Source organism: Hyperolius riggenbachi, chromosome 1, assembly GCF_040937935.1.
Source record: "Hyperolius riggenbachi isolate aHypRig1 chromosome 1, aHypRig1.pri, whole genome shotgun sequence".
In the NCBI taxonomy this organism is placed as follows: domain Eukaryota; kingdom Metazoa; phylum Chordata; class Amphibia; order Anura; family Hyperoliidae; genus Hyperolius; species Hyperolius riggenbachi.
In genome coordinates, this window is record NC_090646.1 from 493395078 (window position 1) to 493418532 (window position 23455).

At 44.2% G+C, this 23455-nt stretch overlaps 1 protein-coding gene across 1 annotated transcript in view; it reads left to right on the forward strand.

Annotated features, from left to right (window-relative positions):
* Window positions 1-23455, forward strand: part of CDC45 (cell division cycle 45) — a 90057-nt gene that overhangs the window by 38863 nt on the left and 27739 nt on the right. The window contains exons 10-15 of the mRNA XM_068243145.1: window positions 5255-5374; window positions 11131-11262; window positions 11944-12042; window positions 14205-14366; window positions 19120-19258; window positions 20350-20433. Of these exons, the coding sequence (XP_068099246.1) occupies window positions 5255-5374; window positions 11131-11262; window positions 11944-12042; window positions 14205-14366; window positions 19120-19258; window positions 20350-20433 (736 nt within the window). The remainder of the gene's footprint in view (window positions 1-5254; window positions 5375-11130; window positions 11263-11943; window positions 12043-14204; window positions 14367-19119; window positions 19259-20349; window positions 20434-23455) is intronic.

Genomic DNA, 23455 nt, shown 5'->3' on the forward strand with positions numbered 1-23455 from the left:
ACCACTCCCTCCTCCTCCAATCACTACAGTCCATGGGCATCCATAGGCTTGCCTTGGCCTGGATCTCCTCCTACCTATCCAATCGCTCCTTCACCACTTCCTTCAATGGCTCCTCCTCAACTCCTGCCCCCCTTTCAGTTGGGGTCCCCCAGGGCTCTGTTCTAGGCCCCCTTCTTTTCTCCATATACACTTCCTCAATTGGCAAGCTTATCTCCTCCCTGGGCTTCAATTACCACCTTTATGCAGATGACACTCAGATTTACCTCCATACCCCCGATCTCTCAGCCACCACCATAAACAAGGTCTCCTCGTGTCTCTCAGCAATTTCCTCCTGGATGTCAGCTAGGTTCCTAAAGCTTAACCTAGACAAAACTGAGCTCCTGATCCTTCCACCCCATGCTGCTGCACCCATCCCAGGTTTCCACCTCACAATCGACAACACAACCATTCTCCCTACCTCCCAGGCCCGCTGCCTGGGTGTCACCTTGGACTCTGACCTCTCCTTCATCCCACACATCCAAAACATCACAAGAGCCTGCAATTTCCACCTCCGTAATATCTCCAAGATCCGCCCATTCTTAACCCCGGACACGACCAAACTGCTCATCCATGCCCTCATCATCTCCCGCCTTGATTACTGTAACTCACTCCTTTCTGGCCTCCCCCTGAAACGCACTGCCCCCCTTCAATCAGTGATGAACGCGGCTGCAAGACTCATCCATTCTTCGCACCGCTCTGCATCCACATCTCCCCTTTGTGAATCCCTGCACTGGCTCCCTATCCGTCTCAGGATAAGTTTCAAGATTCTATGCCTGGCGTATAAATCTGTGCACAAAACATGCCCTACCTACATCTCGCAGCTTGTTCACAAGTATACACCAGGTCGCCCCCTCCGTTCCTCCAACGACCTTCGCCTCACCACCCCGCGCATTTCACACTCCCATGCCCGCCTCCAGGATTTCTCAAGAGCTGCCCCCACCCTCTGGAATGCCCTTCCACCACCCATCAGACTTGCTCCCTCTTTCAACACATTCAAGCAAGCCCTCAAAACCCACCTCTTTATGATGGCCTACCCACCTCCTACCACACAGTAACTCTCTAAGGAATATTTAACAGCCCCCCCTAGTGTTTCCACCCCTCCCTTTAGATTGTAAGCCTCTGGCAGGGTCCTCCACTCCCTAGTGTAATCTACAGGATCATGTGCTCCTGTCCTATGACAGCCTGTACTTGTATTACTGGGCCTACCTAACCAGCCCATATTGCATGATCATGTATTTTGTACAATTTGTATGTATAACTTTGTTCTATGTGTATAACCCTATGTATGTCATCCTTGTATCATTGTATATATTTATTGTCCAGCGCTGCGTAATATGTTGGCGCTTTATAAATACAATAAATAATAATAATAATAATACTCTGTAATGTGCTGCAGGAGATGTAATACACAATGATTCAGGGGCGTTTTCTGTGGATTAAAGTGTTTGTGTGATCGCAATCGCTCAAAAATCGTAATAATGTAGTAAAAAAATTGCATTTGCTGCAAAAAAAAAAAATCAGCCGCAAACCGCTAGTGCCAATTTCTAGCATTTTGTGTGTGAATGGGCCCAATCAGTCCTACTCTGATGGCTGGCTCTCCAGACTGCTCCAGCATCACTACAGTACAAAGGAGGGGGGTGAAAAGGCTGGAGGCAGGGTGCTGTACTCAAGACCCTGCTGAATACTGAATAGGGACTATCTACAAATCTTTGTATTTCTTAAAGCTAATGGGAATCCGTTTTTTAAAAAAAAAAAGTGTCAGATACTCACTCTCCTCTCCTGGTGCCCGCTGCTGTCCTGGCTCCTCCGTAGCGGTATTCGACCGTTTCGGTCAAATACCGCCGTCTCCCGGCTGAAGGGAGGCTTCGGAAATGATTCGGGAGCCCGAGTGCTTCCGAAGTCGGGCCGCTCTACACTGCGCGCGCGCGCTCTCTATGATGCACTCGCATGTGCGCCACCTGTCTTCGGGAGGACTCGACTCCCGAAGACTTCTGAAGTCCCCGCGGTTGCAGATGCGAATGGGGGAGACAGCGCAGCACGGAGGGCACCGGGAAAGTAGAGGGAAGGCTCATTAGGACCGAGCCTTCCTGTCCTTAGGTGAGTATCTGCCTTTTTTTTTTTTTTTTTTTTAATATGAGGTCACATTAGCTTTAACAGTGGACGAGCAGATGCAGTCATTAGCACAATTGTGTAGGGGGCATAAAGCTTGTTTTATTGTGACTATACATCAGGCGGCCGATTGACCATCTGACTTTGATTATTATAATCAAATCGGATGAAAATTGCGCTGCCAAGTGCATGGCGATCAACAATGCAACCAATTTTAGGGTGAAATTGGTCACATTAGTCAATCGGAAATGCTGCAAATTGTCGGGATATCGTGGTTGGTCGGGTGCATGGCGGTAAAGGCAAGCAAAAACGGGCTCTAGGTCTTGTTCCGGCTGCCGCCAGTGCGCATGTGCGCCGCCCGCTCCCTGCCCACCTCACTCGCCCAGCTCGCTCACTCCCCGCCCACCTCGCTCGCTCGCCCGTCCAGCTCCCTGGTCCCAGCTGTCCATTACTGGGACATAGGGACAAAACTGTTGGACGCAGCGACAGAATGGTTTTATTAGGTAGGATAAATGTGTGTGTGTATTTACACACTACCTGTCCTCAGGGCACCCGGAGTTGGAGTCGGAGTAGTGGTTTTAGAAACGAAGGAGTCGGAGTCGGAAGATTTTTGTACCGACTCCACAGCCCTGCCTGTCCTGTGTCGCAGTGACCGTCCTCTTCTGCATTCACTGCTACACTCCCCATACTTGCTGCTGGCGCATATCACGCTGACACGCGTGTGCGACGTCACGCTGGCCGGCATTTATAGGAGGAGCGGTGGAAGACAGATACAGGACAGGTAATGTATAAATACACATACATGTACATACGTTTATACTTAGAGGTACAGCAGCAAGGCGGCGGGCCCGGCCGATTTCCAAGAGATTTCATGCTGAAATTGATCGGGAATCGGCCTGTGGTGTATGGGAAGCTGAAAGATCTCTCTAATCAGATTCGATTAGAGAGAGATCTGTCTCTTGGTTGAATCTGCCCATCATCGCCTGATGTATGGCTACCTTTAGGTTTCAGTCTCTCAAGACATGGAAAAGAAACTTTTTTTTTTTTTTTTTTTTTTTTTTTTTTTTCTCGTGGACTGCCAGACAGCTCTGTACTTCAGGGCCCTTTTCCAGTGCAAAACGCAACTGCAAATGCATTTGCGGTTTTCCCAATTTTGATGTGCTTTTTTTGTGCGTTTTAATGCATTTGCGTTTTCTGTTTTTCTGATTGGCAAGTGTTGTCTTGAAAATAGATACTAGTGGTTAAATCGATGCAAAACGTATTTCTATGGGTTTTTCATGCGTTCCTATACTTTACATTGAAATGCAAAACGCATCATAATCGCACAGACATACATTCGCGTTTTTAAAAAAAAATCGGAACGCAGCAGTGGAAAAGGCCACTCAAGATTCTTATTTTAAGCAGGCTGCACTTCAGAATCAGCAAGCGCATGCGTTTTGCATTTCTGGCAAATATGCAGCTAGTGGAAAAGGGCCCTTATGCTGTAATGCCAGTGGTTTGAAACGCCTCTGCTGTTCAGCTACATTACAATACAATGCTCAGCATCTCCAGCTCATTCCCTGTCTGCTTCTCTTTACACATGTGCATATTACACTTCCTGGGCTTCTGCAAATTATGTCAGTTAAGAAAAAAAAAAAGGTTGGGGAAGGAGGGTGTAACAACCTTCACTGTGGGCGTGTTTTCAACTGCTAGGATGAAGAAAAAAAAAACTTGCTAATCCTGCCAGTAGTAAACAGGGATCCTCCCATGCTGCCTATGGCACTTTTACAGCACCTTGCTGACAGGGTTATGAGATTTATTAGTCACTCCTGCTTATCTATATACTTAAATCACTGTCATATACTGTTTTTTAAGGAATTTTTATTCCTTCTTACAGTTCCTCTTTAAGTCGTTTAAACCAAGAAAATACATTGAAATAAATGGGCCCGTTTCCACTAGTGCGGTGCGAATCCCTGGGATTCCACCGCTGACAAAAACGCATGCGGATGCGATTCCGCGTGCGTTTTTTGCCGCGATTTCGCGTGCGAATTCGCATAGGCAGGGTCTATGCGAATTTAACCATGTCACTGCCTGGTCCAATTTGTATTACTTTGCGTGCGAATTCGCACGCGAAATCGCGGCAAAAAACGCACGCGCGGTTTCCCTATCAAATACATGGGCTGCGATTCGCCTGCATTCCTCATGCAGGCGAATTCTGCAGGCCCTACCGTGCAGAAAAATTCTGCACATAAAAACGTGCGTTTAAAAAGACAAGTGGAAACAGTCCCATCCACTTTCATTGACTATGCGAATTCGCATGCAGGCCACGCATGCGAATTCGCCCTAGTGGAAACGAGCCCTAAACGTGAATTGTTGTGGCAGCATGTAAAGCAGCTCTATCCATGTACTTGTATATTTGCTTCTGTAGAGTTGGGTTAATTTGGTCCTACATGTTGAAAGAACATAAAGACTTGCTTAGCCTAAAATAGTCAGTATCTAATAAGTGAATTCTCACCAAGCTTGAAATAACAAACTTTTTGTGTGTTCAAAATGGTTTAATTCTTTTTTACCTCAAAAGATTTAATACAGAGAACGAATAACAAATGTCTGATGACAGTCAGGCAATATAGTTCTTTGAATGTATCAGATTACATCAGTCATTGATACATCAATGTTTATTATCCTAAACCAAGGTAAAGGAATTACACAGAGGTAAACAATCAGAGTAATGGAGTAATTATACAGTTTAAGTATTTTAAACTATCATACATTATATACAGAATATGTATCTTAATCTATTTTTATTGTACTACTCTAGTTTTCTGATATATCATTTGTTATATGTATATTTATTAGGGAAAAACCAAAACCATGAAAAAGAGAAGAAAATATACTACAGTCCAAGCCCTGGATTATACCTATTGCCTATCAATGTGATGTTTCATATCATATGTTTGATTATTCCCCCTACTTCTCTCTGCCAAACATGTTTGTATGACTATATTTAGCATAATATCTGTTCAGAAGAAGAGGGGGGGGGGGGGGGGGAGAGTCATTTTGGTTGTATCATTGGCCTGTACAGAAATCTGGTTTCATTTAAAATCTTGCGCTGATTTTTGCCTGATAGGATGAAATATGTGACTGATGTGGGAACGCTGCAGCGTCATGTTTCAAGGCACAATCACCGCAATGAAGATGAAGAGAACACTCTCTCCATTGACTGTATGAGGATATCCTTTGAGTATGAGTATCCTTCAGGGTCCATATATAAGCCATTTGTAGTTTACCTGTCTAAGAAATGTTACTCATCAGGAAAAAGAATATATTGTTTTTTTTTTTTTTTATTATTCATGTGACATAAAGGGAATTTCCAGTATGAAAAGCAAAATACATGTTTACACAGAAAGTCCTACAAGATGGTGAGGTGCTGAAAATGTTTTACAATGATGGATTTACACAAATGCTTGCCTGTGCAGAGATTGCGGAGTAGAAGTCTTGTGCTTGTCAGATTGTGCTTCTCCCTGCTTAAAGGGAACCTTAACTGAGAGGGAATTTAATGTTTTCTTTTAAACAATACCAGTTGCTTGTCAGCCCTGCTGATCTCTTTGCCTGCTATAGTGGCTGAATCACACACCTGAAACTAGCATGCACTAATCCAGTCTGACTTCAGTCAGAGCACCTGATCTGCATGCTTGTTGAGGGGCTGTGGCTAAAAGTGTTAGACACAGGATCAGCAGGCGATTCAGGCAACTGGTATTAATTTAAAAGGAAAAATCCATATCCTTCTCAGTTTAGGTTCCCTTTAAAACTAAGTCGTTTTTGGTGAATTAGTAGAACAGAACAGAGGCGCCAGAAAGAGTAAAATGTTAACTCAAAGTGCGTATACTGCACAAGCATTTTTCATGGAGTACACAATAAAACTTTTGTCTAAACCCAGACAATTTAGCCTTCCATGGGGAGGTAAGTCCACCACGATTTCCCTTTTTTAAAAGTGTTTTTAATGCATTTTATTCTATCTGGCTCCTCTGTTCCATTCTACTAATAACAATCTTGTCCACACTTAGTGAAGGGATGTTCCTCCCTTCGTCCTCCAGGACGGCCCCTCCTGAGATTGTGTAAGTCCCCCCTCCCAAATCGGAAACACCTTAAGAGAATTAAAATAATTAATTGATGCAGTATAAATCCCACCTCCTCACAATCTCCCACAGTTTTTTGTTTGTTTCCCAGACCTCACCACGGAAGCACCAGGGAAGGTTGTTCCTTTCAGTAGGGGAAGCCTGTTGGCACCTGCTGCACCATTTTTATTGTTTTTTTCTGTTTTTTTTTTATTTTTTTGTAAAGTATAATTTAGGCTTGTTACTGGTGTGCGGCCTAGAATAGGAAGCTAAGCAGGAGGTTACCTGTTTTTTTCCTATTTTGAATGAAGGGGACTGGAGAGGTTCCCTCTCTTCATTATACTTTCTGCGGGCATGGCGGCGGTAAGCAGAGATGCCGGATTTTCCGCATGCCCGAATATGACGCAAGTTTGCATGATAGGTCGCATGTATGCATCATTGGTATGTCAAACAGCAATTCTATGTCAGTGGTTGGATAGAGAAATCGATCTGGATGTCAGATCCAGTGACTCTCCCTAAAAATGGACTTCTCAACCAAATCTGCAATCGAATGGATTATAAAATCCATTCGTTATTACGACAGATGCAAGACTCTGGAGTTGTACAGGGCATCTGAATCTCAATTAAATGCATGACAGGTGTGCTTCACTGGAGAAAATATTCTCTTTAATCTACTGGCAGTCTGGAGTGCTCTCCAGAGATGAGAGAATCGGTTGGAAAACAGATTCGTGAATCTTCGCACTGGGAATTACACTTGTGACTCAGTTTAAACTAACAAGTGGGACTTATAGTCCACCCATAATCTTAAACTTCCTATGCTCAGACATTCTGCTGGGCAGTGAACAAGGTGCTTCCTTGAGATCAGCTTATCTCAAAGGAAGGGATATTATTCTAGCATGTAGGTTGAGTTGCAAACAACCATCTCAGAACTGGTGTCCGAACAAATATGTTTGACAATTTGCAGCTACCTGGTTTCTGTTTGGAACAATGTTGTTCGTCTTTTCTCCAGAGAGTGTGAACACTTTTGTTGCGGCACAGGGGGGAGCATACGTTTGTTTTTTCCCCCTTGAAGGGTACTTCGAAAAGGGATGTAGGATCAGACCACAGGTATTCTTTTGCGTCAGACTGACCAAAACAGGTTTGGCATCTGCTGTAGCCCTACCTTTGGTAAAGGTGCCATTGTTCTTGCAGATCTTGGATGATCTTTGTGAAGCAGGGTCAGGCCATTTTATAGTGGCCTCTTGATATCTGAAGGCATGGTCTGTGTAAGAATGTATATGCTGGTTGCCATTGGCAACAGCACCACACACCTTTTGCTCCGGCACCAGAAACTCATCAGCATACAGGGGATAGAGCGGAGACAGCCTTCTTCACCTTTCAAAGGGCTTTATTAAGCATCTTGTGTTGGCATGGGCATGTGACCCACCTCATTAATTAATAAGCCATTGCTTTATAACCTAGTTACAAAGAATGCAATGTTTTGTAAATATCGGCTTTGTTTATGGTGTCCGTCTAACTGTCGGGGGCAGTTAGACCTGATAACCCATTATGTGGCCTTCCAAGAGGGACATGTTCCTGGTACATGACTGTATCATTTATCTCTGAGAAACTCTGCTTAAAGAGACCCTGTATCTCAAGTCTTTTCTAGACTTCAGTACCTGAGACTAGAATTCAAGTATACTTTCATTCCAACAGTCTGCTCATCCTAAAGTGAGGCTGCCATTCGTCTGAATTAGTAAGGCTATCACTATACAGACTTAGTCCTTAGATGTTTGTTGGTGGTGACAGCGGTGGCCAGGTGTATTGGAGAAATACAGGCCCTATACATTTAACCACCATCCATGTCTGTCCTGAAGAATAGAATTGATTTCAGGTTACCGCTCTTATTTCTACGAAACTTAGGTCTGATTTCCACAAGGATCAGAGAATCTTTCTTTTCCTTATGTGCTAATTTCTCAATTAAAAAAGAGGTAAATTAAGCTCACTGGATATGAGGGTGAAGCTACCGCATGGGCCTCCTATGTCACATTCATAAAGCTCTATCGTTTTGGATCTACCAAGAAATCAATCCTTGGAGTGGTCCTATCCTGAGAAGAGGTTCTATTCTAACTCTCATTGGTCACCTATGGTGGAGGCAAGCAGAAGCCAAAAAGTATGGTTACCGGTAATTAGTTTTCCACGTAGCCTCCACAACAAATGGATATACCCACCTAAATCCATTGCTAAATCTCCTACTGATTCAAGGTAATATTCAATGCACTCAGGATAGGTAGAATGAGGTGGTACTTATATTGCATCTTAGACTTCATGTCCCATTGGGAAGAACCAAGGACTGGAGAAATTCAGCTAACCTTCTGATAGCTTTCGGAGGTTCTAGAACAGGAGTTCAGGTTTCTAGAGCTACGGTGTCTAGATGGATTAAGGAGGTTATTACTCTTGCTTACTCAGAAGCTCAGGTAATAGCACCTGCTCATATTACAGCACACTCGACCAGATCTTTATCGACGTCATGGGCAGAAAGGTCAGGAGTCTCTTTGGAACAGATTGTCGGGCTGCGACATGGTCCAGGCATTCGACATTCGTTAAGCATTACGGAGTTAAACTCCTCTCCATTCAAGACCAATCTTTTGGTCGTAAAGTTCTGCAAGCAGTCATCCCACCCTAGGGTAAATTTCTCGCTAAATCTCAGGAGGGGCCGTCCTGGAGGACGAAGGGAGGAAGTGCCGGCTGCTTACCTGGTAGCAGTGTTCCGGCGAGTCCTCCAGGACGGCCGCCTAGTTCCCAACCCTGACTTTCAACTTTTATTTATAAGGGGAGTGTGGTTCGTTATTCTTCTCTTTGCATAAACTGTGGGAGATTGTGAGGAGGTGGGATTTATACAGCATCAATTAATTATTTTAATTCTCTTAAGGTGTTTCCGATTTGGGAGGGGGGACTTACACAATCTCAGGAGGGGCCGTCCTGGAGGACTCGCCGGAACACTGCTACCAGGTAAGCAGCCGGCACTTTCCCCCATATTCCATCTACAGAGAGCGACGACTTAACCAGAGAGCGGTCGGGTTCAACCTCCCTACCCTCCTGTACAGTGGTTGCCTTAAAGGTAGCACAAACTTGTGAGTATTCAGTCATATTATTATTTAGTATTTATGTAGCGCTGACATCTTCCGCAGTGCTGTACAGAGTATATTGTCTTGCCACTTAACAGTCTCTGAGGGGCTCACCATCTTATCCCTACTATATGTCTGTAACGATTGGTGTAACACAGAGAGGGTCTGATTATTGGTGATCTGCAGTATCACCAAAAATGCAGATATATACCTGATTATTGATGATCTGCAGTATCACCGATAATCAGATATATAACTAACCTCTGGACACCTGAGTGATATGAGTGTTTGGTGCAACAGTAATACTTTGAGGACAATATCTGGAGGACAGGTACAAAGGCAGTAAGGAATACTGCACTAGAGAATGAGTACCTTTCAGCAGCCTGAGAATCTCCCGCAGGGAGGAGTCAGGCTGGGAGAGGAAAGGACCAGAGCGTGAGGGACCCCAATAGGAGGATGTCACTGACAGATCTGTGAACTATCTCTTAACTGGGGAGATAGTTCTCAAGGTCGGGCAAGCCAGGTCGGCAACACACGGACATACAAAGTACAAAGACAGGAGGCTGATTCGGTAATCCTAAGGCACGCAGGGTTTGGCAATAGAGTATCAGATATAGCGAAGTACCGAATCAGTGAACAGAAGAGTGGTCAGGAAAGCAGTAAGTCATAACAGATAATAAACAATGCCTAGTCTTGGGTGTGAGGTCTGTGATCATCAACACCCTGGAACTAGTCTGAAGTATAACAGAATGGTAACACAGATTCTGACAATAAGGTCTGAGTGCTTCCACGTAGTGATTGCAACGGCAGACAACCAGTGAATGACCAGCACCCGGTATATATAGCACAGCGCTCTCCAGCGCCTCCCCTAAGTGCTGGACCGATGGGAGCTGGTTGAATCGTCAGCTGACCGGCGTGGTCAGCTGACTCCCTTCTGGCTGTCATAAAAGTTCTGCCTCTCAGCGCGCGCGTCCTTCTGAACCTGTGTGGACTATCAGTCCCAGCCACACCAGACATGTGTTGTGTACCACCCGCCGCGCTGGACGCGGAACCAGCCGCACCGCTATCAGGGCATGCGGCGGTTTCTCCGCGTTTAGCCATACTGGCAGATGTAGGCCTACGCGTGCAAACTGCCGCGTTGGATGCGGAATCAGCCGCCTTGTTCTGAGCACACGCGGCGGCTTTTCCGCGGTTTCTCACAATGTCTATGTGTGTATGTATCATGTAGTGTGTGTGTGTCGTAGTCTAGGACCAAGTTTGGGGGGAAGCCAATTTAACTTATCTGTATGGTTTCTGGCTATGAGAGGAAACCGGAGTTCCTGGAGGATACCCATGCAGACAAGAGGAGACCGTGCAAACTCTGTGCAGATAGGCTGGGATTCGAACCGGGTACTGCAAGGCGAGAGTGCTGCCCACTACACCACTGTGCTGCCTGGTTATATCGAGAATATCTTATTTAATAAGTGACCATAAACTACTACACCAGGGTGTCCAAACTTTTTAGGCCAAGGGCCTAGAGTGCTAAGGGGCCAAACTAGCGAAATGAAACACAATTTTTGCTGATTGCTGTTAGGTACATGGGATATGGCTTGCCTGGCTGCATTTGGCCCCCCGGGCTGCACTTTAGTCATGCCTGTACTACACCATTGTGGGCCCCCAATTTGTTTGCTAATTTACTAGTTTTTGGTGAACTCCTATTTGGAACTTTGACAAATGTCAACTTCATTGTATATTTTTTTTCTTATTCTAATCAACAATTTTCTTTAACTGCGGGATTGAAGTGTTCGTCTTTCATTATATCAACACTGGTCTTTGTATGAAAGCATCTGCAACTCTTGTTACACATCCTCCAGTCTAAAACTCTGGTCTGTGCAAGGACAGAAGAGGCTTCAGGAGTTCCTGGCTGACATGGGGTAATACGCATTTGTGGTTTTAGAAGATCAATTAAATTTTTTTAGTTGTGTTTTTGTTACTTGTTTCCAGCTGTATGATACTATTGGTTGACTTCTCTCCCACACTACTTTGTCGGCCCTCTACCTCCTACGCTAGCAACATATGTGTACAGTGTTGTCCCTGCAATGTCTCTCATAAATCAGGTACCGACCCCCGCCAGGCCCTGTCTGTGCACTTTGATGCCCTTGACTATCCCATACTCCAGCATGTTGCTGAAATCAGCTGAACAATGTGACAGTGCTTACCAGGTCCTAACACTAGCTTTGTTTTGTAAACTTGCTCTCAATCTTATTAACACCAGAATATTTCTGATAGTTTAAAGAATGCCACTCACTGGCATATGATAGCAGGGTGGAGCCCTTACCGGAAGCCTTCTCTTCCTGGTGCATACCCTCACATGACCATGCTGCCTCACTTCCTCGTGAAGACATACACATACAGAAATCACATTAGACATGATCTAGCATATTATTGAGAAAGTGCTATGGCGTGGGCCAAAGCAAAGTTTGTGTGGCTTTTTACGTAATATTTTTCGAAAGCGGATTCTACATTGCCACGTCATCTTGTACTAAAAATTTAAAGTAATTCAAATGTGAGTGTATATGGTTTCATTTTTTTTTCCTTGTACTGCTTTTCTTTAGATTGCCTTTAAAGCAAGTGAAACAGAAATTCAACTCTATGGACATATCTTTAAAGGAAAATCTTCGAGAAATGATTGAGGAATCTGCCAACAAATTTGGGTAGATATCAATTCATTCATTTATATTACACTACTAGACCTAAGCCGGTACAATAATGGGCTCTAGGCCTCCCTCACAACCCCCCTCCCGCCCCTGTCACCACCGCATGTCAGCGCGCATGCATGGCCACGTTCCCCTGCTCCTGTCCCAACCTTCGCCCACGTTTATTGTTTCAATAAAAAGATAAGAAACCAATGCCATTGTACAGCTAAAAAGATAAAACTAATTCAGCTGATTTTCCTAAAACTAATTTATTATTTTTATGCTTTGATCAAGTGCTTGTGAGAGAATTGGTCTTTCATTAGATTTGCTATCTCAGTTTCATCTGAAATGGGTTTAGTGAATCGCCCAGGTTTTGTTAAGGGTTGAGGTTAGTATTTCTAAGCTTATAAGGTAAGTTGTAGCTCCGCAAAACGCTAGAGGTTTTTGAAGCAGATTTCATGAACATGCCTAGCGGTTTTTGGAGCGTTTGTGTAGCACATTTCAAATATTGCTAAAGTAAAGCTGTAACTGAACAGCATCTGTAACAAAAACGCCTGGAAAACCGCTCTGATCTAGCATTTTTCAGAGCGGTTTTCCACTTTCCTATACTTTAACATTGAGGCAGAAACGCCTCAGAAGTCTAAAAAATGCTGCAGCCCCCGAGTTTGCATTTGTGAAAAAAACGAGCCGCTCTGGTGTGCACCATCCCATTCGCTTTCATTAGCCAAGCGGTTTTTCCCCTTGCAAGCATTGTAAAAAAATGCTTCCGAACCGCTCTGGTGTGCACCAGCTCTTAGTGTGTGTGTATGACCACCAGAAATTGTACTGTGAGGGTTGGGTCACACTGTGAGTGATTGCGCTCAGTTTGCTGATCGGCAAATGAGGTCACTGCAGTGTTTCAATTTTGAGAAACTCAAAAACTTGCTGCCTGTACCATTTTTAGAGCAATTTTTCTTAAAGGAATGTGCAGAAACACATTCCTTCGCAAAATCACTAAGCGCTTAGCGATTGCGTTTTGTAGTGTGAACTAGAGTTAAGCATGTAACTTTAGCACAGTTTTGTTACTTTTCATAAATTGTTTGGGTGTTCATAAGTTTTTCTTCCAAATGCTCCTGTAGATCTGCCAAGCATAATTGGCACAGACAGTTGGGTGGCATTCGTGTCCCGCATGTACACCTCAGTGGGTAGCAGCGACCCACTAGACCAGGGGTCCCCAAACCGGGTCGAGGGCCGGGTCAACATACTTCAGACTGCTGAGGGACCGGAGTATACATAAAATTATTTCTTTGCAGGCCAGATAGTGAAGCATACCCAGGTGACAACCTGAAGTCCAATTGGACAGCAGTGTCACCTGAAGTGGAATTGGATTGGAAACAAGCAAAATTACTGCTTTCTGGCTTCCATGTGGAGGGGCCGGTAAAAAATCCTCAGGGGCCTGCATTCGGCCCGGGGGCCTTAGTTTGATGACCACTGCACTAGAAGTTGTGCAAGGAGCTATTCTACTGCCCAGTGACTGCACCATGGCTGTGATACAGTTAACTTTTCTCCTTGGTTTTCTCACATGCGAGGTATCCTCATCTTAATTAAACCATACATTTTCAGCACCTAGCAAGTGAAAAAGTACAAAAAAGTAGTTGAAATACTAAATATAAATCTGGGAAAAACTCTTTTGAATACTTTCCCCTCTCGGGTGCACACAATTATTGCGGCGGGAGTGGAATGAGCAGGTGGTGTAAATCCTACACAGCATCAGTTAAAGTGGACCCAAATTAAAAATACAAGATTTCAGAAATTCTATTTTCTAAATTATAATAGCAGCCTTTTTTCAGCTGCATGATGTAAATGCAAATATAAAATATTTTACATTTATTGGAGGAACCCCTCCCTTCTTTGTATGTGTCAGAGTGGTGCAACTAAACATTTTACATTAAAAAAAAGTTTGCTTTGGGTCTGCAGCAGCCTCAAGTGCGGAGTAGGATTTACTACAGGCCGTCCCCAGAAGGTTAATGCAAAGCATAGATTTAATACACTGGTTACTTCACATGCATAAATAAATAACTAGTTTCCACTTAAACTAGAATGTATTTCCTTTTGTGTACTGTTTTTCTGCCACACAAAATGTATAAATGTTTAGTTTGAAGTTGTGTTTTCAGTTCTGGCCTTTTGCTGTGTCCCTATAGAATGAAAGACATCCGAGTTCAGACATTCAGCGTGCAGTTTGGATTTAAGAATAAGTTCCTGGCCAGTGATGTGGTATTTTCTGTAATTTCACTACTCGAAAACACAGAGAAAGATGAAAATGGGACCGATAACTTTATTAAGGCATTGGACAGCTTGTCTAGGTAACGGGGATTACTTTGCCTGTTTTGTTCTAAGTTGTTGTTGCTCTGCAGTAAAATAGTGGCTAGAAGTTAAAGTTGATCTTGGTTAGTGATGAATAAATATTTTAACCCAGGAAGCTAAATATGTAATATGTTGGCGCTTTATAAATATATTAAATAAATAGAAGTCACCGATTAATTAGCTGGTTAAAGTCTTCCCAAATTACCCGGGCTGTGGAGTCGGAGCAATTTTTGGGTTCTCTGAGTTGGGAAAAGCAGACTCCTGTAACTAAAAGAGAAAATGTGATGTATTTCTCAGATATTAGTCATCATAAATAATGTATATACTGTAATAGCAGTGCTTAGTCCACAAAAATGAAATAAACTGATGAAAAAATAGTTAAATGTATACTGAAGTAAAGCAGTCACATATTTTTAAAACCAGATATACATATCATATCTGATGTTTACACAGGTATTTCTTTTTTATATATATATATATATATATATATATATATATATATATATATATATATATATATATATATATATATATATATATATATATATATATATATAAAATAAATAACATCTCTGCTGTAAGAATAAAGCCTGATGAGTAGTTGTCACTAGTAGGGATAGTCAATGAGATGCAAATAATTCTGTGTTGATGCGGGTCTATACAAATATATTATTTGCAGATTTGATATGCTGTTAAATTGGGGGTTGTTGACTACAAGTGAAGTTACACAGTAGTATTGTACTCTACATATGCACTCACTGCAGAGCTATTGTGAAACCACTAAGAATGTTGTGCATATTGAATGAATGTGTTGTCTGTCACACATAAACAAGGTTCAGATTGTGCATGAAGAATGTGTAATAGAGGAAGAATAGCCTCATTCTCCTGCAGAGTACCTGCACATCACTCTCATATGTACCCACAGTCACATTGCCTAGGGCCTGATCAGGTAACTGCCACACCAGAGATGGCAGATAAGCTCATTTGAAAGCACAAGATGCTAACAACGGGCTTGATTCACAAAGCAAGCACGATCGTGCGCGACATAACCGCTCGCTAACCTTCGCACGGGTCACATTGTGTGTTGTGCTATGCATTAGCACTGCTTTGTGAATCAAGCCCAATATGTCTGCTTCCATGAATCAGACAGTAGAAACTGCAGATTTATTTTAGGATTTGCATTAGGGCTGAACGGTTTTGCGGTTTTAAACCGAAACCGCGATTCATGTGCAGACGATCTACAGATCGTCAGTAGCTGCGGTTTTGTCAGCGTCCGCTGTGCTTGGCTGCATGGTTCTGTCATAAAGAGCCACTGATTGGCAGAAGCTAGGACTAGCAGTGCATATTTTTGACTGTTAATGAGCCGGGCAGCAGAGGGAGAGCGAGTCCAGTCCAGCACACAGCGCCACTAATAGCTAGATAGAGATGGTATGACGTAGGTGGAGCTGTACAGAGGGTATAGCTCCGCCTACCGCCGCCGTCATACCATCTCTATCTAGTGATTGGTGGCGCAGTGTGCTGCTCTGGACTGGACTCGCCCTCCCCCTGCTGCCCGGCTCATTAACAGTCAAAAATGTGCACTGCTAGTCACAGCTTCTGCCAATCAGTGACTCGAGTGGATCCGCCCCCCGCTGCCCGACTCAAGCACTCCGCAATACGCCGCACATTAAATGTTAGTCGCAGCTTATAATACAGTGCATTGCCTGTATTAAATTACTCTGCACAGCTCAACTGGTCTCACACACTCAGACCCCGCCACCGCTAGGCCCCACCCCCTCCAGTATTTTATACTTGCATTTACCTCATACAATCCAGTCCAGGTCATGTCGTTCAGCCACCTGCCAGCAACATCACAGACCCCAACCCTACCCTCATACACTGGCCATGCATATTTTCAATTAATATACATCATCACCCTGAAAGTATTACAATCACATTATGTATTAAAATAAATTGTGGGGCCGGGCAGCGCAAGCTATTATAACAAACGTTCACCAGCTGGCTGTGCCACTAGGATTAGAGTACTTCTTTAAGCTCTTTGAGACTCTGCACTGATCTGTCACTCAAGCTTCAGCCAGTCATCAAGCCTGAAACTAAGCAGTGTAGTTTTCATCTTTGTTTGCAGTAGATTAGCTATTTGTTTTGATAAATTCAATTTCGCAATGCAGTAACATTTACAAACATGACAGAAAATGACATCATACTACACTCAGTTTGATAATATGATTTCATTTTCTGCCAGTGCATGTTTGTAAATGTTACTGTACATTGTGAATTTAGTGCTAAAGCATGTTTTGAAAAAAAATCATGAAAAAATTTAAATTGCAAATTCTGAGAGAATCGCAATTTCAGTTTTTCCCTAAAATCGTGCAGCCCTAATTTGCATCAGCTGTAACAAAAAATTAGTTTAAAAAAATTGGTTAAAGATTATGCTATTATCTTTTAGAACATAGAGGACATTCTGAGTTCATGTCTGCTTTGACTTTAACCTCCTTGGCGGTTAATTTTTTCTGCAAAAATTGCAGAATTCCAATGTTTTTTTATTTTTTTTTAATGTTTCATGTAAAGCTACCAGAGTGGTAGCTACATGAAACACCACTAGAGGGCGCATGTGGCCCTCTAGCCCGATCGTCGCCGGCATCTAGCAAACAGGGGAACGCGTATATAACGCGTTCCCCTGTTTGGCTTCTCCTGTCGCCATGGCGACGATCGGGATGACGTCATGGACGTCAGCCGACGTCCTGACGTCAGGCACACCCGATCCAGCCCATAGCGCTGCCCGGAACTCAGAGCCCTGCGCTGCCCGGATCAATGGCGGGGGCCCTCTTCAGCCGCTGCGTGCGGCCGATCGCTGCAGAGCGGCGGCGATCAAGCTGTGCGCGCGGCTGCGCGCACAGCAATTTACAGAATGAAAATCGCCCCACGAGGGGCTGAGATCTCCCCCTGCACGGCATAGCCCGAGCTCAGCTCGGGCTTACCGCCAGGGAGGTTAAGGATACCCGAACTGACATTTGACATGAGAGAGACGTGTATGTACAGTGCCTAGCACACAAATAACTATGCTGTCTTCCTTTTTTTTTTTTTTTTTTCTCTGCCTGAAAGAGTTAAATATCAGGTATGTAAGTGGCTGACTCAGTCCTGTCTCAGACAGGAAGTGACTACAGTGTGACCCTGTACATACCTGATATTTAACTCTTACATACCTGATATTTAACTCTTTCAGGCAGAGAAAGAAAAAAAGGAACATAGCATAGTTATTTGTGTGCTAGGCACTGTACATACACGTCTATCTCATCATGTCGCATGTCACTTCGGGTATCCTTTAAGTGCTTAAAAGTTAGAATGTCCCAACACATTGTCAGTTTAATAATATGGATACCATATGGAACCCCATATCAGCTGGGTTCCAGTTCACAGATCTGCCCCATTGCTTAAAAAGGCCTTGGCCTTTTTTCTGTCAGATAGTGAAAAGACAGGCCGTTTTCCGCAAGGTGGCAAGGCTACATGCTGGAACCCGCCTGATATGGGGCTCCAATCAATCTTATTATACTGGCAATATGCTGGGGCATTCATGTTGGCAATGGCAAGCTGGGGATGGCTGACAGGGTAGGGTCAGTGGAATCCTAAACTAAAGTTTCAAGTTGATTTTGGTACCGAATCCACAGCCCTGCAAATTACGGTAACCTAAGTATACACCCTCCACATTATAAACTCAAAAGTACTCATCTCTGAGATCTCCATCTTTGGGCTCAAATGACCCTACCCTACTGCCAGGCAGCCAGAGAGCCTGAAACACTCTGAGCCACTTCAGCTGTTCACGCTCCTTATCCCAGGAACCCCTCTGTTGTTTACACATCTCCATTGCAGGAATGTGGCAGCTGCCTACAGGTATGATGCATCTGACTGGTTGTCTCAGAGCTGTGTTATCACTGGAACTTAAAGAGAATCTGTATTGTTAAAATCGCACAAAAGTAAACATACCAGTGTGTTAGGGGACATCTCCTATTCTCCTCTGTCACAATTTCGCCGCTCCCCGCCGCATTAAAAGTGGTTAAAAACAGTTTTAAAAAGTTTGTTTATAAACAAACAAAATGGCCACCAAAACAGGAAGTAGGTTGATGTACAGTATGTCCACACATAGAAAATACATCCATACACAAGCAGACTGTATACAGCCTTCCTTTTGAATCTCAAGAGATCATTTGTGTGTTTCTTTCCCCCCTGAGGGGGGAGTGCATAGCAGAACCACAACACTGAAGAACTTGGCAGCCTTCCAGACACAGGCTGACAAGTCTGACAAGGGAAAGATACATTGATTTATTACAGAGACTGTGATAGTACAAAGTGCTGCAGTAAGCCAGAACACATTAGAATAGCTTTTGGAACTTGTAGGATGATAAAAAACAGGATGCAATTTTTGTTACGGAGTCTCTTTAAGGCAACCAGGTTGTTAAAATTTGGTGGATAGAGAGTTGTGCTCACATCATTTCAATTGGGAATATAGGGGGTTTAATTTAAGGGCCATTTCAAGCAGTATTATAAAACTGTCACGGTGCTAGTCTCTTAAGCACTGACCATTCAAATGAATGCACAGTACTCGGTACCAGGTTTTGCAGTTGTTTGTGCAAACACTGCGCTCAATCCTGTCGCCTCCTGAACAGGCCCTTAACTCCCTCCCTAGGTCAGTGGAGAAATGAATGCTACACGAATTTGTTGCTTGCCATGATTATTAGTGTATGTTTTTATCTGCAGGAGCAATCTGGACAGACTGCACAGTGGTTTGGAACTCTCCAAGAAGCTCTTGCGTGCCATTCAGCAGACTGTGGCGAGCTGTATCTGCACCAACCTCATTTTGTCGCAGGGTCCGTTCCTCTATTGTTACCTCATGGAAGTATGTATAAAAGATTTCTGTAACAGCCTTTTCTTTGTATATTTCATGTTCATTTTCTAATACAAATACTTATTTCTGACCATGGAGGAAGCACACCATTTTCAGCTGATGTGATGCATTGTCCTAGAGGGAGAGAGGACAAAATAGAAAAGAAAAAAAAAATTACCTCAGTAGAGTGAAGCCACCGGCTAATAAAAAGGATTCCCCATCCTCACCATGCTTGTCATTTTAGCACTGAGACCCTCTAAACTCTGGACGTCACGGTGGCGAAGTGGTTAGCACTCTCGCCATGCAGCGCTGCTTCGAGTCCTAGACTGGGCACTATTTGCACAGTTTGTATGTACTCACCATGTCTGCATTGGTTTCCTCCGGGCACTCAGATTGCTACATACATCCCAAAAACATACAGATAAGTTAATTGGCTCTTCCCTAAAACAAAGAAAAAAGCAGAGGGTCTCGGGGACCAGCGGTGGACTCAAAAAGGATGGAAGAACCTCTGTAGGTTCCAGTGGCTTTACTCTACTGAGGTAAGTATCTAACTTTTTGTGTTTGTAAAAGCCACAGGTTAGCTTTAATAATGGCATATTCTCGCAAGAAGCAAGTGTAGTCTTTCTCATTTAGCCAAAATGCTCTTCTATCAGTTTGTCTAACATGTGACTAATGTGTAGATTTCAAGCAGCAGCTTACATTGTCTGTCATTCACTATTTTCTATTGCTTCCAGTGATAGAACCAGGTCTAGTACACACCTGCATCTCTAATTGTCCAAGAAAACCAATCCCAATAGTTTTGGATGACTGATGTCTGTACAAACACACTGCTTGGCTCTCTGCCTGACTACGCTTATTTCTTACTGTACATATTCTATTGAGTTGTTGACTAGGACTGTATTTTAAAACTTGAGAGGAAGCCTGGCAATTGGGAGGATGCATTGATCTCAGTTACACGGACACAGGTTCATTTCTTCCTAACCCAGATGCATTATTATTTTTTGTTCTCCATACTTAAGACAACTATTGAATGATAAGATTTTCATATTTAGCGATGCAGCAGCCGAGATTTTTACTAACCCCAATTTTTTATTTTTTTACAGGGAACTCCGGATGTGAAGATGTTTTCCAAGCCAGTTTCCTTGTGCCTGCTTTGTAAATACTTGCTGAAATCTTTTGTCAGCTCTGTGAGTATAGAATAGTAAATGTCATACATTCATGCGGATCACATTTTAGTATTCTCTTTTTTATATTGTTTCAGTGAATTGATTATTTTTAGTGGGGAATTATCATTTTCCCCATTCTATAAAAAGAATACATTGAAGTGTTTACCCTCCTGTGTGCAAACTAGGGGCATTTCTGAGGAAAAGGCTCTGGTTAGAGCAGAGTACGGTAATGCACTTGCATACATCTCTTGTAGGCAACCTATTTCTATTCCAGAGGCAGGACTGAGTCTTCTTAGAGCATCATACACCCGCTAGGCTGTTCTCAGCCTAGAATCTAGCAGGTGTACAGGTGTCCCCTAGGGTCTGTGAATGATGCATGGTATGCCAGATCTTTATGTGACAATCGCCGGACAAGTCCATTGCTCCCCTCCTCACCTTGTGCCATGTGTAGTCTCTCCTCCCCTTCCCATAGCAACCGCTATGTCAATAATAATGGTCAAATACAGTAATGGAAAGTATATTAACATTGGGAGAACTGTGTGGAACCCAGTCTTTAAAGCAAACTTGAAGTGAAAAATAAATTGTAAAATGAATTGTATGTGTACTACAGATAACTAATACAACACTTGTAGCAAAAAGTTTTTTGTTTTTTTTTTCGTTTTTTTTTAATTTATTTTTTGCAATGCATCATTCTGTCATATTTGCAGTTTAAAAACCACACTGTATTTTAAAGGGGAACTATGGCTAATTTCTTTGTTTTTAGTCACTATATTATTATTATTTGTATGTGTATCATACTTACGAACATGTATTTTGGCAGATTACATTTTTTTTTTTTTTTTTTTTTTTTTTTTTTTTTTTACACAGCCAATTCCTTTTACAGCTTTAACCACTTGCCGACCGCCCACAGCCCATGGGCGGCGGCAAAGTGGACGCCTAAAGGACCGCAATACGCCTTCAGGCGGCGCGTCCTTTAGGCATGCCGGGGGAGCGATCGCGTCATTAATGACGCGCGCTTCCCCCGGCAACTGGCTCCGCCCACCCGCCGTAACATCCCGCCGGCCATACGGAAGCGCCGGCGGGATGTTAACCCCGCGATCGCCGCTACAAAGTGTATAATACACTTTGTAATGTATACAAAGTGTATTATACAGGCTGCCTCCTGCCCTGGTGGTCCCAGTGTCCGAGGGACCACCAGGGCAGGCTGCAGCCACCCTAGTCTGCACCCAAACACACTGATCTGCCCCCCCCCGCCCACTGATCGCCCACAGCACCCCTCAGACCCCCCCTGCCCACCCCCCAGACCCCTGTTTGCACCCAATCACCCCCCTAATAACCCATCAATCACTCCCTGTCACTATCTGTCAACGCTATTTTTTTTTTATCCCCCCCCCCTGCCCCCTGCCCCCTCCTGATCACCCCCCCACCCCTCAGATTCTCCCCAGACCCCCCCCCCCCCCCCTGTGTACTGTATGCATCTATCTTCCCTGATAACCTGTCAATCACCCATCAATCACCCATCAATCACCCCCTGTCACTGCCACCCAACAATCAGCCCCTAACCTGCCCCTTGCGGGCAATCTGATCACCCACCCACACCAATAGATCGCCCGCAGATCCGACATCAGATCACCTCCCAAATCCATTGTTTACATCTATTCTCTCCTCTAAACACCCACTAATTACCCATCAATCACCCATCAATCACCCCCTATCACCACCTGTCACTTTTACCTATCAGATCAGACCCTAATCTGCCCCTTGCGGGCACCCAATCACCCGCCAACACGCTCAGATTGCCCTCTGACCCCCCCTTATCAATTCGCCAGTGCATTAATTACATCTGTTCTTCCCTGTAATAACCCACTGATCACCTGTCAATCACCTGCCAATCACCTATCACCCATCAATCACCCCCTGTCACCCCCTGTCACTGCCACCCATCAATCAGCCCCTAACCTGCCCCTTGCGGGCAATCTGATCACCCACCCACACCATTAGATCGCCCGCAAACCCGCCGTCAGATTACCTCCCAAATGTATTGTTTACATCTATTCTCTCCTCTAAACACTCACTAATTACCCATCAATCACCCCCTATCACCACCTGTCACTGTTACCCATCAGATCAGACCCTAATCTGCCCCTTGCGGGCACCCAATCACCCGCCTACACGCTCAGATTGCCCTCAGACCCCCCCTTATCAATTCGCCAGGGCATTATTTACATCTGTCCTTCCCTGTAATAACCCACTGATCACCTGTCAATCACCCATCAATCACCCCCTGTCACTGCCACCCATCAATCAGCCCCTAACCTGCCCCTTGCGGGCAATCTGATCACCCACCCACACCAATAGATCGCCCGCAGATCCGACGTCCGATCACCTCCCAAGTGCAGTGTTCACATCTGTTCTCTACCCTAAACACCCACTAATTACCCATCAATCACCCCCTGTCACTGCTACCTATCAGATTAGACCCCTATCTGCCCCTAGGGCACTCAATCACCCGCCCACACCCTCAGAATGCCCTCAGACCCCAGCCCTGATCACCTCGCCAGTGCATTGCTTGCATCTATTCCCCCCTCTAATCACACCTTGAGACACCCATCAATCACCTCCTGTCACCCCCTAGCACACCTACCCATCAGATCAGGCCCTAATTTGCCCCGTGTGGGCTCCTGATCACTCGGCCAAACCCTCAGATCCCCCTCAGACCCCCTTCCGATCACCTCCCCAGTGCATTGATTGCATCTATTTTCCCCTCTAACCACCCCCTGAGACACCCATCAATCACCTCCTGTCACCCCCCTAGCACTCCTATCCATCAGATCAGGCCCAATACAACCTGTCATCTAAAAGGCCACCCTGCTTATGACCGGTTCCACAAAATTCGCCCCCTCATAGACCACCTGTCATCAAAATTTGCAGATGCTTATACCCCTGAACAGTCATTTTGAGACATTTGGTTTCCAGACTACTCACGGTTTTGGGCCCGTAAAATGCCAGGGCGGTATAGGAACCCCACAAGTGACCCCATTTT